Source organism: Meleagris gallopavo, chromosome 4, assembly GCF_905368555.1.
Source record: "Meleagris gallopavo chromosome 4, MGAL_WU_HG_1.1, whole genome shotgun sequence".
NCBI lineage: Eukaryota > Metazoa > Chordata > Aves > Galliformes > Phasianidae > Meleagris > Meleagris gallopavo.
In genome coordinates this window covers 40,664,408-40,679,738 of record NC_139407.1, presented here as the reverse complement: position 1 = coordinate 40,679,738, position 15,331 = coordinate 40,664,408, and the positions used below count along the sequence as shown (strand labels likewise).

The 15,331-nt window shown below is 40.5% G+C and overlaps 1 protein-coding gene and 1 long non-coding RNA gene across 3 annotated transcripts in view; one reads left to right on the top strand and one right to left on the bottom strand.

The window, feature by feature from the left end:
• The first annotated feature begins 310 nt into the window (after positions 1-310).
• Positions 311-7,251, top strand: LOC109367327 (uncharacterized). 2 transcript variants are annotated; one of them, XR_014883091.1, is made up of 5 exons: positions 311-511; positions 1,578-1,736; positions 2,186-2,308; positions 3,445-6,813; positions 6,932-7,251. It is a non-coding gene; the product is annotated as an uncharacterized LOC109367327 (long non-coding RNA). The 2 variants fall into 2 exon arrangements; XR_002114374.3 differs by lacking the exon at positions 311-511 and having other exon boundaries at positions 779-1,736.
• Positions 3,187-15,331, bottom strand: part of NFKB1 (nuclear factor kappa B subunit 1) — a 58,780-nt gene continuing 46,635 nt past the window's right edge. The window contains 10 exon segments of the mRNA XM_019614812.3: positions 3,187-3,910; positions 3,912-4,057; positions 5,205-5,382; positions 5,522-5,694; positions 6,031-6,100; positions 6,953-7,074; positions 7,943-8,045; positions 8,887-9,056; positions 10,069-10,270; positions 12,291-12,405. Coding sequence (XP_019470357.2) covers positions 3,866-3,910; positions 3,912-4,057; positions 5,205-5,382; positions 5,522-5,694; positions 6,031-6,100; positions 6,953-7,074; positions 7,943-8,045; positions 8,887-9,056; positions 10,069-10,270; positions 12,291-12,405 — 1,324 coding nt within the window. The 3' untranslated portion in view covers positions 3,187-3,865.

Below are 15,331 nucleotides of genomic sequence, written 5' to 3'. Positions count from 1 at the left end.
TAAATGATGATGGAAAACTTTTTACAATTGATTTTCCCACTGACTCATTTAAGAGTTCTATGGGCTTTGGATAACATACGTACTGCAGCCTAGTTCTAAGCAGGGCAACACATTACTTCATAACCCTGGATACGGAAAAGCATCTCCTGGAATTAACTTGTGCTGTCTTTTGCTTGTAGCTGTAGGAATCTTTTGAATTCAGCAAAAGTTTGGATGAAACTTGAGGCAGTCACTTGCAGGACTGCTGTGCTTTAAGAGGATTGTGTGCTCCAGAAGAGCTGTAAGCTGTGAGTATTGGCCAGTGGCGTCTTGAGCTAATGAATGGTCGCCTCAAGGGAGGGAAGGGTTCCTTGTCACCTCAAGGGAGGGAAGGTTGCTTTTTTCCTTAAATGTAGGAAAACAGCACTTCACCAGCCCAGGAAAGGGAGAAAAGGCATTTCATACACCACTATAGGCTGGTAAACAAAAGTCACTGGAAACTCACAGCCATGGCAGACACTTTAAAAACAAGGTCAGTTGAACTTTCTAAATAGACTTTTTTATGTCAAACACAAAGAAGATCTGTAGTGTTCTGTTGTCACACCATAATTTTGCTCTGTTCCCTATTTCTGGTGTCTGTTACTGTGGTACAGTAGCAAAATAACGCAGCAGATCCCAATTACTGCAAGTGCAGATTAGGTGTATTTCAGATTTAGATTCTTGCTGTAATTTATAATTCAGTAGTGAACTTGACTGAAAGTGTCTAAAGGTTACACCTGTCTATATACTGGGGGAAGGGGGGAGGGGGGGGAGGGGGTGAGGAAAGGCTTAGTTAAATACCTTTGGAGATATTTCTAGGTTAATCTCTGCTAAAGAAACAGGAAGTGTGACTAGCACTCAGAGGGACAAGCCCCCAGTGCAAACATCTTGAGATGCTTGAGTTGTTAGTATATGCATTTTGGCCCTTCCTCCAGCTTTGCTGTCCTATTTGCTAACAGCAATGCACTCTAGGCCTCCTGCACAGTAATGCAGTAATGCTTGAAGTAAATACGAGCTTGGCAGATAGCTGAAGCAGTTTTCCTAAAGGTTCTGTTGGGGAAAAGGTAAAAGTAACTCCAGAAATTCTATTTAGAACAGAGATAACACTTAGCTTTTCCAAACTTGTTAATAACAGGGTCTTGATTTTTTGTTTCTTCAGGGCTAATGTGGAGTAGAATGGAGACAATAGCCTGTGCTACAGGCCTGTAACTGTACTGAAGGAAAACATGAGTCAGCAATGATTAGTCCTTGTTACTACCCTGTGTTGGTGTGGTCAAGGCTTCTCAGTGTGGGGTGGGACAAGGTTTCTCCATAACCCAGTTATGCACAGGAGCTCTCAAGCAGTGAGCTTCTGGGTTCTCTCATTTGTTTGACCTATCACACTTGGGGAACAGGAACAGCACTCCTTTCTTGCATAAGGTGACATAAGAATAAAACTGTGCCTAAGGTGAGCTAATGTGATGTATAAATCTCTCTTAGTGGTTACCTGTTAAGAAGAATACAGCTACTCAAAATGTTTCTGTTGACTTGGATGCATTGCTTATTCTTCTTTCTTGTAGACCATGCTTCCTCTGCGTACACTTCTTCCTCCAACCTGCATGGAGGCATCAGTGTGCTTGGGTAGTTCCCCTTCATTGTGGTGCCTGCCTCCTTCCAGATGCCAGAACAACAAGGCTGTGTGCCCTGCAAAGGATGACTGCCTGCTGATAAGAGAAAAGGTAAGGCAGAAAGAGCAAAGCTGTGTGCATGAGCATTTTCTTTGAATTAAACCGAGGTAAACACAAGGCTCTCCAGTAAACTTACTCTGCTGGTTGCAACTATACAAAGAAGAAACAAATACCTCTTGCACTAGGCAGCCTGATACCTGTAGTGCTCCCTTGCCAGCTGCTGGGTTCTGCCTCCTACTCTTACCTGCTTCTGCCAAACTGTGGGGCATGCCTGTAACACACTTAAGATGCTGAGGGTTAAGGCAGATGGGAGAAGTTATGACCTGACTCTAGAAATTTAGTGTTCCTGTTTGAATTAGTGAGACCACACTAGTATTTTTCTATTGCTAAACAAAAAAAAAAAAAAAAAAAAAAGCCTGAAGCTTCTGTTGCTAAAGAAAGCAAAGACAAGATGCTAGCCTGCCACTTAAGACATGTATCTTCTGGTGGTTTAAAAGCAGCAGAGGGCCAGAAGCAATGCTAAAGGTGCTCATCAACAGCCAGCCTGCCTTGGTGACCTGCAGGATTGCGGAAACCTTCTCTGCCACCCTCTCCAGGCTCTGCTGGAAGTTCTGTGCCAGAAGGTAGGTGTGACTCAGTGGCTCTGACAGGGACAGAATATGAAAATCTTTGCCTGTTTCTGCATTTTAAAAAATAGTTGCAGCTAGAAATGAAGGAGGAACACTGGAACAACTACGCTCATCAAACAAAAGTCCACACAACTGCATTCATAGGCTGCGCACGTGGTAACTGAAAGAAAGCATTGTATTTTTACCGTTTTGTATCCTGGAATTAGTTCAGCGGGGTATGAAGTTACTTCAAAAGATTTTTCACTGATTGTGACTTTATAGTAGCGTTTGCTGTCATGAATGGAAGTATTTTATTTTATTTATATTATCTCTTTTCCCAAGAACATTACTGAAGACTAAGGTCAGCCAAGAATTATCAGTGTGTCAAAAGCTCCACCTCTGTGCCATGAAGGCTGGCTATGGGTGATATGACAGCACTTTGCATTTTTATAATTAAATCTGATAGCTGTTCTGTATCTGTAGTAGGGGCAATATCTGTAACTGTTGCACTCGCTGGGATTAACTTGAGACAAGAAGAAAATACTCCTCAGAAACATGGTTATAGAGTTGTTTCAGGTAGCCCAAGTTAAGAACCATCTCCTTAGCTTTGCTGATAAGCTTAATCGTTGACTTCAGCATTGATGACTCTGCTGCCAGAATTATGAGAACTATCAAGGACTATGAATCAGAGGCTTTAATCCCACAGCAAGATTCTCAGCTGCAGCTGATCCTCGTAGTCTCACTCCATACAAGATACTTAAGTTTAAGGACAAGGGGCTTTTGCAAACTTCCATTTATTTTAGTAGTTGGAAATTGGCAGAACTCAGTACTAGATCTTCTGTAACTAATTGCACTTGGAAGTTATGTAAGAATTACAGCAAGCGTAGACAAGATTTAGTTTTGAGTTTTTATTATAAAAGTAAAATAAAAATAAGCTTTTAAAAAGCACACTTTTTTAAAAAGGAACTGATATAAAAAACTATTTACAAGTAGGAAATGCAAAACTTGATTTTTTTTAAAAGAGGCACCAAAGCTATGTTTAAATACATTATTTGAAATATACAAGATTCTCTTTTTTTTTTTTTTTAAGGATTCTTTTGTCTTTCAGAGTTGTCACTGTTGCGATTAAAATCACTATTTTTCTTTACCAGTGATTTCAGGAGCTTTTTCCAGACAACGGTGCTGCAAAACTTCTGAAGGGAACAGCCAGAAACCATCCTTTGATTGCTGTGTGCTTCACCTCTTTGAATTAAGTAAGCTGATATTATGCATTAACAAGAAGTGACTTTCATCTATAAAAGAAAATCCTCACAAACCACGTGAGCTCCGTCGTCCATCAGTGTCCAGTCCTTTGTGTTAATGTGGCATGGAGCCCTGGTTCTCAGATGTGCTTATAAATGGACAGTACTTGAGGAAGGAAGCAAGGGTGAGGAGTCACCACTGGTTCAAGTTTGTGTGTGGATCCTCCAGTGCATTTCTGGTTGTGAATTTACTTCCCTCCAGCTGTGACAACATCAGTGTAATTCTAAATGTTGGGGTTGTTCCTGTAACTGTATATATTGCTAATTGAAGTTACCTAGTTAGGTATATAATTGCTTTGCACTGAGCTTTCCTGGCTGTAGCCTAGGGTCATTTTGCTAAGTGTTACCGATGACTTGCTGTTCAGAGAGTCTGAATAAGTAAAGCTCAGTTTGCGGAAGGAGGTCTCTACCCCGCTGTCACATGTGCTTTCAGTGTCTTGAAATTTGTGATTATAAAGTTCACCTGAGAGAGAGAGAAGGGAAATCAATTAGTTTGTTTTACTTCAGTGACATCCTGAAAGGCCAGAGGAATACAAAGCAACAGGTTACAACTCTTGTATAAGAAAACAACTGTACCTTTATGTACTGCTAGTGGAAAAGGCTGTGCTATCAGCACAGGGTGAATGTTTTCAGTTGAACAGAGCATGTGAGCTGATGCACTGCTGTCACAGATCAACTGCAGGCAGCATTTGGGTGAGATGCGAAGCCTGCTGTGCTGCTGACATTAATACTGTCACTGCATTGGAGTCAGGACTCTGCCCCAGTGTGGTAGCAGCAGGGCAAGAAGTTCTCTGCATCTCAGATGCATGGACTGTGCAAGTATGCAGCTCCAGGATGAGGCTCCTTAAAATTCTCATGTTATTTCAATTGCTGATTTTTTAGGTGTTTGTCTTGAACAATTTTCACCTAGTTATTAAAAGTGAGACTGAAATATATAAAGCTGTCATGTGTATAAGCTTCATAATATAAGCACCTGATTGCAAGAGAACTGTATCAGAGTTGAAGTGAATAGAACAGCAGCCGTGTATTACAGAGCCAAGTGGTATTTTTCTAAACATCTGTTTTAAAAAAAAAGATGACATTCATATTGCAAAGTAGCAGAAACTCCCTTCCTCTTTAAGAACAGTCTGAAGAGGTATTATGTACAAACACATTTTTGAAAGGTGCAAGTGTTTGTTCCATGACTAGCACAGTTAGACCAGGTCGGAGTTGCTATGGTTGATTCTTTAAGAAGTTTATGAACCCCAAACATCTGTGTTTGTCTAGACTGGGTGGAAGAAAGGGGCAAGCGAAAATATAATGGGAACGTGTATAAACCTGTGAATTCATTCCCTAATTTATCTTTTAAACATCTAAGGTTTATATCAGTAAGTGGCAGATGCCCACTTTAAGGAAAAAGGAGCCAGTTCTACTCAATACTGTAGTTCAGGGCTGCAAGTTAAAATCATCCATTTTTCCTCTTTCCTGTGCATCTAGCAAATGTCAACTGAGAAAGCTCTACATGGTAGGTAAGCAGAAACAGGTAAGGAGCTCAGATGTGATGCATAAGGAACTGCTGTCTTATTAGCATTCCAAACCAAGGCGGGAGAACTAAGAAATGTTAATTTTACCTGTCTCTCCCTTTGCAAAATTGGCTGGTGATGATGAAGGAAAAGTTTCTATTGTGTTGTCCTCCTGGTGAGACTGACTTTGTGAACTCCATAGTGCTTTCTGAATTACTTCAATAGCTTCTGTGTGATCCATTTGTCTCAAAGCAGCAATCAGCTCTTGAACTGTACCTCCAGAAATCTAAGAGAGAAGACAGCAGATGCTCACAGCTTCATCCTGGCTAGCTAAAACCAAAGGACTGCGGAGTCTCACTGTGCAGAATAAAATTCACTGCACATCTGCATGTTCTTTATAACTAACTTGTTTACAGCCACATTACCTTATAGTTATCTAGCAGAGTTTTCGAAGGTGAAGGGCTCAACCTGAAGGCATTGTTAAGAATGCCAAGACCCAGCTTTTCTGCTAGAGTAGACCAGTTCTTGCTTGGATCAGGTGTTTCCAATAGCTTGTAAAGCTGCTTCTTGGAGTTTTCATTCAGCTCTCTCAGAGGGCCTAGGGAACAGAAAAATATGTCTGTTATTTACATGAGTCACACACCAGTTCATTTCTAAGCAGAAGCAAAGCCAAATTAAAAACTGTTTATTTCAGCATCCATTGGTATTTACTAATATATTGCTGTAATATTGAAAATGTACAAACTTGGGTCCTCAGGCCATGCTTCTTAAAAGAATCTTGCTTGTTCCAAGACTGCAGTGGTAGTGAGTACCTCTTCTCCCTCCCCACCTCCCTTTCAAGCTCCTGCAGGGCAAGTTCTTCTGCAGGCATACTTTGGGTACTCAGCTGTTCATTTCCGAGGGGATGTTGCCAGGTCCTCTTTACAGACATTACCTTGTGTCAGTAAGTCCTCTGAAACTGCTGCTGCTGCTATGTAGGGTTTGCCATTTAAAATGTCATACACCTAAGAGAATACATTCAATTTAGTATTTAGCAAAACCTGGTCATTTATCCATTATTTTGACAAGTTTCAGTAGTATTGTTTATACAGTACTGTAAATGGCCCCCGATTTTTTTTTTTTTTAAAGTCATTTATACCTTGAGGGATAAATTTGTAAGTTCATCTCCCTTGCCCTTAAGCTCTGTCGACTGGCAGTTATTGTTGGGATACAGAAGCAGCCTGTGCAGTAAACAAGGGGCTGTAGCAGTAGATAAGTGAGGAGTTAGCAGCTATCTACAACTAGTAATTTGAAACAAAGCCTGGGCTAGATTTTTACCTTTTCAGTACCACTCCTCACCCTAGCTCTAGATGATCAGAGATAGTGGCTACTTGTATGCTCACATCATGCTAGCTGCATGTACTTGAATACTGAAGCTCGAACCATGTAATCTTAACCAATGTTCAGGTAAGACACAAAAGTCTATTTTCACTACATATCACCCAGTCTGCAGTTCTAAAGACCATGCAGCAGAGAAACTTACAGTGTCTCACCCTGGTCCCGCAGACCCTGAACATGCACCTTCAAACACATGCTGCTCAAACTGCTGGATTCTTTTCCATACTGACAACCCCAGTGCAACTACTTTTGAAGAAATGCTTGTTCAATCCTGCTCAGCAGAAGTAGGCTACTAAGAGGAGCTTTCTTCCAATACTACTTCACTGTTTCTTATGGCTCAGTAAGTTTGTTTTTTATGTCGGTCAGGTGCTATGGAAGTTTGGCACTATTTAAATAACTAGATGAAATGAAGCAAATTGGCTGACAGAACTTATCTTTTTTTTTTTTTTTTTAATAAGAAAAGACAGCAGACCACGTACCTCCCAGTTGGCTGCCATATCCAGGGGTGTTGTTCCAGGTACAATTCCTTCATCATCATCACCTTTCACATCTTCTTCTACATCAAAGAGTGGCTCAAAGTTCTCAACATGAGGATCTGCGCCTGAAAAACAAGCATGCAAGAAATTTCTAAGGAAAGGCTTTTATGCTGTTTTACACTGTATTGTTGAAAAGCATAGTTAAAATAGCTAAATTAGAAGGTTTGCAATTCAAAACTTAGATTACATATTATAACTCAGAAAATAGTAGTTTTTTTTAAATAAATTGAAGTTAAATGTCATCCCTGTGTATTCATCCATTATACAGATGGGGAAAAAATGACAAGCACTGTGTGAAGGCCCAAAGAGTCTGATTATATAAGCTGACTTCCAGTTCGTTCCATTCTTGGTTCACACACAGCACGTATTGATGAAGCACTGGTGCAGGGCTTCCCTTTTGTAGCGTCAGAGAAAGCATGAATGTTATTAAAAGACCAAGCACACAGGCAGAGCAGTGGGGGGCTTGAATTTCTGTTTCTAAGGAGAAAATTCAGGTATTGAAGGTTCAACGCAACTGAAAAAAGTGTTCCAGTACATAATCAAAACTAACTTTACTGTAATGATACAAAACTGGGGAGAAGTGTCCCCAGTTTCTTTGCCTTTAAAATAGTCCAACTTTTATTCCAACCATAAAAACTGGGCTTTTGTCTGCTGCAGATATTAAAAAAATATCTACAAATACCCCAAAACTTCCAAGAATGCCTGGGAACTATTTTTACTAACACAATTTTGCTTTGCTTTTTTTAGCCACTAGATGGTGCTAAAAAGTAGCAGAGAGCCCCTGAAACTAGGACTTCCTGAGGAGAAACAAGCCTTTGTGCTTTTAACATCTGCTATCTTCTGCTCATTAAGTTCATTAACTCCTAAGTGCAGCCCCCTAACCTGAATTGGCACAGTTAAAGAGAACACTGCAATAAATATCTGACTGCATACCTGCTGCTTTGAGAACTGCTGCCAGTTTTGTAAAGCCCCTTCCAGCTGCTATGTGAAGAGGCGTTGTGCCATCGTATGTAGTGCTGTCCACATCTGCATCACCCTAAGTATTGAAAGAGAAGAAGAAAAATGCTATTCATCTATACAGTACTGTTGCATAGAGACTTGTCTGCATAAACCTTGTTACTCTGCAAGCAGCACCATTCCATGCCTCTTTGCACAAAAATTCCAGCCATTGTCTGAAAAGAATGAATCAGAAAGTGATTACAACTGTCAGCACACAAGAACAGACAGTGGTTGTGCACTGTTGTACTACAGCAGGAGGCATGCTGTCTGAACCCAAATAGGTCAGGTAGATAAAACACAAAAGCCACTTTGCATCCCATAATACTAATCAGATCATAGTTCTGTTATCAGATTACCCTCGGCATTTGCTGTGCACTGAAAGCTGCCTTCCTGCTGCCCTTCAGCAGAGCAGACGGGCCGCTAGCACATCTGTACCCCATACCAGGGGAGCTACTGCAGGTAGCTGTGGGTGTGCGCAATTAAGTGTGCTAAGATCAAGGTGCTAGAGCTGAGACAAATATTTACAGATACACACAGCTATCTCTCTGCACATCTGCATACGCATTCCACCGCACCAGATCAGCAACTTGCTCCTGAGTAGTTTCATTGGCTGCTGGGATTACTCAGTGCAAATTAAGCATGGCACAGGCAGCCAGGTCAGGGTCACAAACTAAATTTTTCAGCTAACAAAAGGTTCATCAGCAGTGCTGAATGACTAATAGCAAACAACATTAATGATAATTTTCCCATTTTACCAGTTAAAGTAACCAAGCCAATAAAGAGAAACACTACTTCATTTCCACTGAGGACTGACATATTTTACAAGTCTTGAAAATACATATCTGGGAAGACCAGGGAAAAAGAAATTCTGCCCTCACCTCAAGCAAAAGGCAGCCTGCCAAGGGGATGTTCTCTTGTTCAACAGCTAAATGCAATGCAGTTCGTCCAGATTTTTGTTCCTGAGCATTGACGTTAACTCCAGCAGCAATCAGTAGTTTCAGACAGGACAAGCTATTGGCGATCACCACCATGTGAACTGCACTGAGACCTACACAAAGGCCATTTGCGTACATTAACATTTGAAAAACACAAATGTCACAGCAGTGACTTCTTAAACAGCTGCATCTCTGAAAGGCTGTAAAATGACTGAGTTACTGTAGTTATCTGAGCACAAATGACGTTTGCCTGTCTGTGCACCAAAAATGGTGTTAATTAGAATGTTCTTCGTGCATAAATTGGAACTATTTGTGTTATTAATTGTGACTCAAAACCATGCATGAGAAAAATCAGCGAATTGCACAGAGGAACAGAGAGGAAGAATAAAGAATCACCCTACAATGTTCTAGAAACATCCTGGAGAATAACTAATGCTCCTTAAAGGTCAGACAGCTCTGTCACCTCAACATTAACTGCAGTAGCTCAAAAAGAGAATCATAAAGCTTTCTATTTATAAATAGTAAGAAGAATCAACTCTCTCTGAAGAACTTAACACAGTTTTTTAAATCGCATAGTGACATTTTTAGGCCAGGTATTTTACTATCTACATCTAGTGCAAGAGTACTAAATTCAAATGACCCATGCCATTGAGAAGTGAGAGAGTAGGGTCTCTGTAGGTATTTTATAAGCTTTAATACTCTATAGTCCCCGAATTCCAGATGTGATACTTGACACTGGTCCAGAAATGATTTTTGAGGGGATTTTATTCACTAGAGAGGAGGAAATATTTTCAGGTGGAATTTCTTCTAAAAGTGGTTCTCTAGGGCATCTCAAGAGGAACACAGTTCCTGAATTTCTGTGATGCTAAAGAACAAAAAGCTCAAATCCATAGTGTGTAATATGGATATTACCAATCTCTACGTTCTGTATAACCACAAAACCTACACATCTATGTTCTTTTATCTGACTGCAGGTGTGTAAAAGACAAGGATATAATGTGCAAATCATGGAAAGATGCAATTTCCAAGGTCTGTATCTGCGTGGAAAGACTGGGTTGTCAGAAATGGTGGGGTGCTTGTCTAGAAGGCAAGTAAGTGTAAAGTACAGGCACTATCGTTCCATACCTTCACCATTGAAAAGGTCAATCATTGAAGATGCCTTCTGATGCTTGAGGAGCAGACTCAGAATCTTGTCGTCTCCTTCAGCAGCAGCTAAATGTAAGACAGAATTACCATGGCGATCCAAAAGGTTGACATTTGCTCCAGCCTTCAGCAAGTCTTCAACCACCTCTGCCTGCTTTGTGATTACTGCCAGGTGCAAGGGGGTCTGGAAGTGACAGAAGTGAGCCATGAGAAGATGAGAGGCAACTACACCCCTTTACAGAAATCTGCTAAGCCAATAAAAGCACCTACTGTGAGGTGCTGCTCCACTTTAAGGCTGGCACAGGTGAAAAACTTGTGTACATTTTCTTCTGCTGTATAACACAGATAGGGTTTCTACTTACTGGAAATAAAAGCCACCTCACTGGTGTCAGCAGTCAGACCTGAGGAGTAAGGAAGACATTGCCTACCTTGTGGATTGGGGAACTAACCTGGCTGTTTGTAGTGCAAGGGACTTGGGAAATGAGAGAATCCCTGTACTCCCAGATGCACTAACCCTGCCGAGCTCCTGCCACAGAAGGAGCGCACACTTTCTAGAGCCTGTTCAGCTCTGCCTCCACAACTGAACCATATTCTAGTTTTGCTCCTAAAAAGCAAGTTCCTAGCCACAAGTTTAGGATTTCCCTATCCTTAAAACAACTACATACAAAAAAGCAGAAAAACTTGCTGTTCTGTTTGCCAAAGTTCAGATTACGCAATATCATCTAGCTGATACTGTTTGCATGGTTCCTATTTTTGCACAAAGACACCTGCAGCACTGAGGCTCTCAGGCTGAGATTTCAAGCTTTCCCAGAGGTTAACTGTATACTGCATCCTTGCCAGTAACAAGTTTGGATCACAAAGTATGTATTTAACAGTGAGGCACTGTAGCGGTTTAGGAAACTGTATTCCTAAAACTAAAATAATCTGAAAAATGTAGAAGAATCCATCTCCATATCATTATTTTTATATTTACAGATGACTGTAAAAAAGGAACTAATTTCAGCTCTGTAAAATAAGCTTGTGTTTCTCAGAGGAATCACTAATGTATTTGCAATTCATTACTTGAATTGATATGGCAAAGCATGATTAATCTTTCAGAGTATCTGTACAGAAGGGAAACCTTAGACTAAACCTGCATTTCCTCCCATCACTGGCTTAAGGTTTAAGTGGAAGGTAGAGCAGCTGGAGAAATTCTGGTAGTTAGAGGTTTATTTCTTCTATGGAGCACAGCTTTGCTTCCTATTTCTGTTAAACAGAGGGCATACAAAATTCAATTCAGAATTTTTTTGCTTTCATCACCTTTCGCATTTCAAACTTCCTTTATGCGAGCACAAAAATGAAACATGTAAGAGAACAGAGAAGTCACAATAAAGCCTCTAAGATTATCTGCACATAACGAAGTCTTGGCTTTACCATTTACAGCTTGGAGCTGAACAGAAAGAAATGGCACAAGTCTTCTCAGAAGTGCTGCTGTGTGATGTCCAGCTGGGTACCTTTATGATAACGGAATGGCACACATGATTGAAAAGAGCTTCTTGTACTGGCAAGTTTCCATTGCTCTTTTTAAAGCCCATTTAAGTTGCAGCAGAAAAAGCTCAGACTGTGTTGCAGATAAGTTGAGGAGAGAATGTGCTGGGCTGCTAAAAGTTATTTCCCTACTGGATAAAAGACATGTTCGTTTGTTTTTTTTTTTAATGGTACACTGTGAACCAAGAAATGAAAGAAAAACCTTGGTGCTCATACAATGGGCATGAAGACCTTCTAGGCTACAGAAAGAGACAGTTGTTACAAGCTTCCTCAGCAACTCACTCATGATCCTGAGTTATCCTGCATTAAAAACTTTGAAAGAGCCCAGAATTGGCACACTAGTCCAGATTTAATAAATGAGGAGCCAAATAATGAAAATATAAACTGAAGAATTCGGTATTTGGGGGCTGTTCTATAATAAACATACAATAATAATAAACAAATGGAGCTGTTTCTCTTAACATCAAGACAGTTAGGAATTAATAGAAGGAAAACATGCCCTTGTTCTTCCACCACCTTACAGTGTGTGTCATTGTGTGCCTGTGTGTGTGAAATTCTAAACCAGTTTGCCTTACTATCTAGGCTCATTCCGATGAACAGAAGAAAATAAGACAGTAAGGAGAACAGTTCTAGCTGGCTGAATGATCTTCATCAGTTACACCACCACAACAACATACCTGATAAAGGTCATTTCTCATGTTGATAATGTTGTTATAATTCATATCCGGCATCACTTCTAAGAGGTTTTTAACCAGTTTTCTATGAAGGTGGATAATTGACAAATGAAGGACACTGAAACAAAATAACAGATTAGCATTGTCACTGTATTCTCAAACGTATGATACAAATTCTAAGACTTGGCTGTACAATTAACTATTAGAAGTCTTGGTCAACACCTAAAATGAATGCTAACAACAACAAAAAAAAAGTCAGAAGAGAGCTGTGTTTAACTCTTCAATCACAAAAAAGAATCAGGATGAATTTTGCTGGTCCTGAGTATGACTTAACTACTAGTCCAACAAATAAAAACCTTGCATTACAAAAGAAATGTCTCAGAACTTGTCTGAAATAGCCGAATTCTTCACTGGCGTTTTTTGTTTGTTTGCGTGTGTGTGTGTGTGGTGTGTGTGTGTGTGTGTGTGTGGGGGTGTAGTGCGTGTGCGCAAATTCTTCACTGGCGTTTTTTGTGTGTTGTGTGTGTGTGTGTGTGATTTTAATTATTCAGCTGACACTGACATCTCTTCCTGTCAAAGCCTTCCTCCAGAATTTCCACAGCCCTCTGCCACCCAGGCAGATTTTTCCTCAGGGGTTCCCCCCTTCCCAGTCTGTAGGTTTTCCTTGTTTTCATTTTCAAACAGAAAAATTACTCATGGCTCAGGTCGGTGACCAACAGCCCCAGGATTTGCAGCAGTGGCCAAAGGTATCTTTCTTGCTCAAGGAAAAACGTGCTGAAAAAAAAAAAAAGAGCGACTCTGCAAAACAAAGCACCACTTCTGCTGAGTTCCTGCTGCAGCCTTTCCTGTGCTCTGCTCCAGAGATACTTCCTTCACACCGCCAGCCTGAGTGGCTGTACTTGCCAAAAAAACACCAGGAAAAAAGCAGGTTGTGACAATAATCACTCATCTGATTTGTCTTGTTTCTTTGAGACGTCATTTCAAAGCTGTGCTCCGTTTTGACTCACACCTTAGCAAGCTCTCCCTGGCCAAATTCTAGATTCTCTTAAGCCTTTTGCTGAGGACACACATCGGCACAGGTCACACAATATGCTTGTTAAGGAACCTGTTGCAGGAATACCTGAATGCACTCACATCTACACTTCCATCAGAAAAATAAAGAAGTCCCTTGCCATCTGTGGCATAGAGTCCTCTTTCAGTTCAGAACACGCACTCCGAAGCCCAAGATATGTTAAAAAAAGGAAAAAAACAACCAAGACTTCTAAAACAAACTTACATCTGAAGGGCTGTTTTATTGGCTCTGGATGCTGCCATAGGCAGCACTGTAGCACTTTTCCTCCCTCAGCTCTTCTGTGTTGTTGCAACAGTCCCACTGCTGCCATAAAAGAAGTGTTCCTCCGCTCCCCAGGAGATACTCCCTATGCTCTCTCCTGCTGATGTTTTATTTCCAAATCTCACAAATTTACTCTTCTGCTGCCTTCAGTTCTCTTCCCTGTGGTAAATATTTCAATTTTACCTTGTGGAGGCAAAGTGTTTAATGTGACTTCATGAGATCTGTGCTATGAATGCAGTAACAGTGAGCACTGCTGTAAGTATACGCTGATCCCAGATTAACGTACTTGGTATCAAAGCCATTATACACAAAACAGGATCTCAACAAAGGTATTTTCATTCCCTACAGACTATTTTCATGAAAGATGGACAAAACTGTTGTCAGTAACATTTCTTTAACGGCTTCAGCAAAAAAATTTACAGTCATTTTCATATGTTTGTAATGATTAAGGTGAAAGTTACAGAGAACTCATTTATAAATTTTGGAATTTTGTTTTTTTCTTAAACAGCTCCTGTAAGAGAGCTGGCAGACAGCCCAGAAGCCTTTGTTTTGTTCAATAGCTGCAGAGCAATTTATATGCATTACATGCTCACAGACTAATTCCCTCCCAGGAGAAAAGCAACATGAACTTGCAACTCACATACTTGCAGGTACTTCTTGATCCAGGAAAAATAACTACCATAATGATTAAACTACTTTGACTTGTTGAAAAACCCTTCAAGTCTGGGGAACATCGTACTGATGTTTAAATGCAGGTTGCTCTTGCTGGGACTGAGATTAATACTCTCACAATCTTCTGGGGAGTATTTTTTTTTTTTTTTACATTAAAAACGAACAACAACAAAAGCAATAAATACACACAGAAGTTGTACTGTCCAAAGTGCCAGCAGATTTTATTGCTAGCCCCTACCTCATCCATATACCTGTTTACCTCAAAGCTTCATCAAATTGCCAGCTGGAGAGCAAAGTAAGCAGTTCTCAGTGATTTCGAGTATTTAGCTTATCAGTACTCTAAGGCCTGCTTCAGTCTTGTAATTTTCCATCTGGTTAGGGACCTTAAGGTTTACCTGGCTTCTACTGCACAAAATACTGCAATTAAGGAAACACAAGTGATTGTGCAAAGCCTGCCGAAAGGCTGCCAGCTAAAAAGTGACAATGTGATAATATCACTTGTTTATTCAAGAGAGATTATATTTGCATGTGTTCAGAATCACTTCCACCAAGTTTGGTTTTAAATAACTACTAATAATCTGTTCCTCACTGTGAGTCCCACAGAATCTGCACAGTGTCCTTCAGTATCAGTAGGAGAAAAGCAGCAAGGACCCTCGAGCTATTATTTCTACTTACTTCTCCCAGTGCATCCACAACTTAAAATTCCCTATGAAGAGTTAGGGACTTGCATAGAATAAAAAGCAGGGCACTCTCCTGCAGCACAAAGCTGGTGATCTCCATCAGCTGTGTTTCATGACACAAATGCAACAATTCACGCTCAGCACTGATCCGAAGTAAGAAAATGCAAACTCACAGCATCCTCACGACACCCTCACACATTATTTCTGAGAGGTACTGCAGCAACCAACTTAGTGGTGTGAGCAACAAAAATCACAACCATCCCTCTCCCAAATAGCATAAAGGAGAACAATGTTTATTTGATTTGAGTGGTGCTGCAGCCCCGATCAGCACCCACAGCAGATGGAATGCTAACTACATT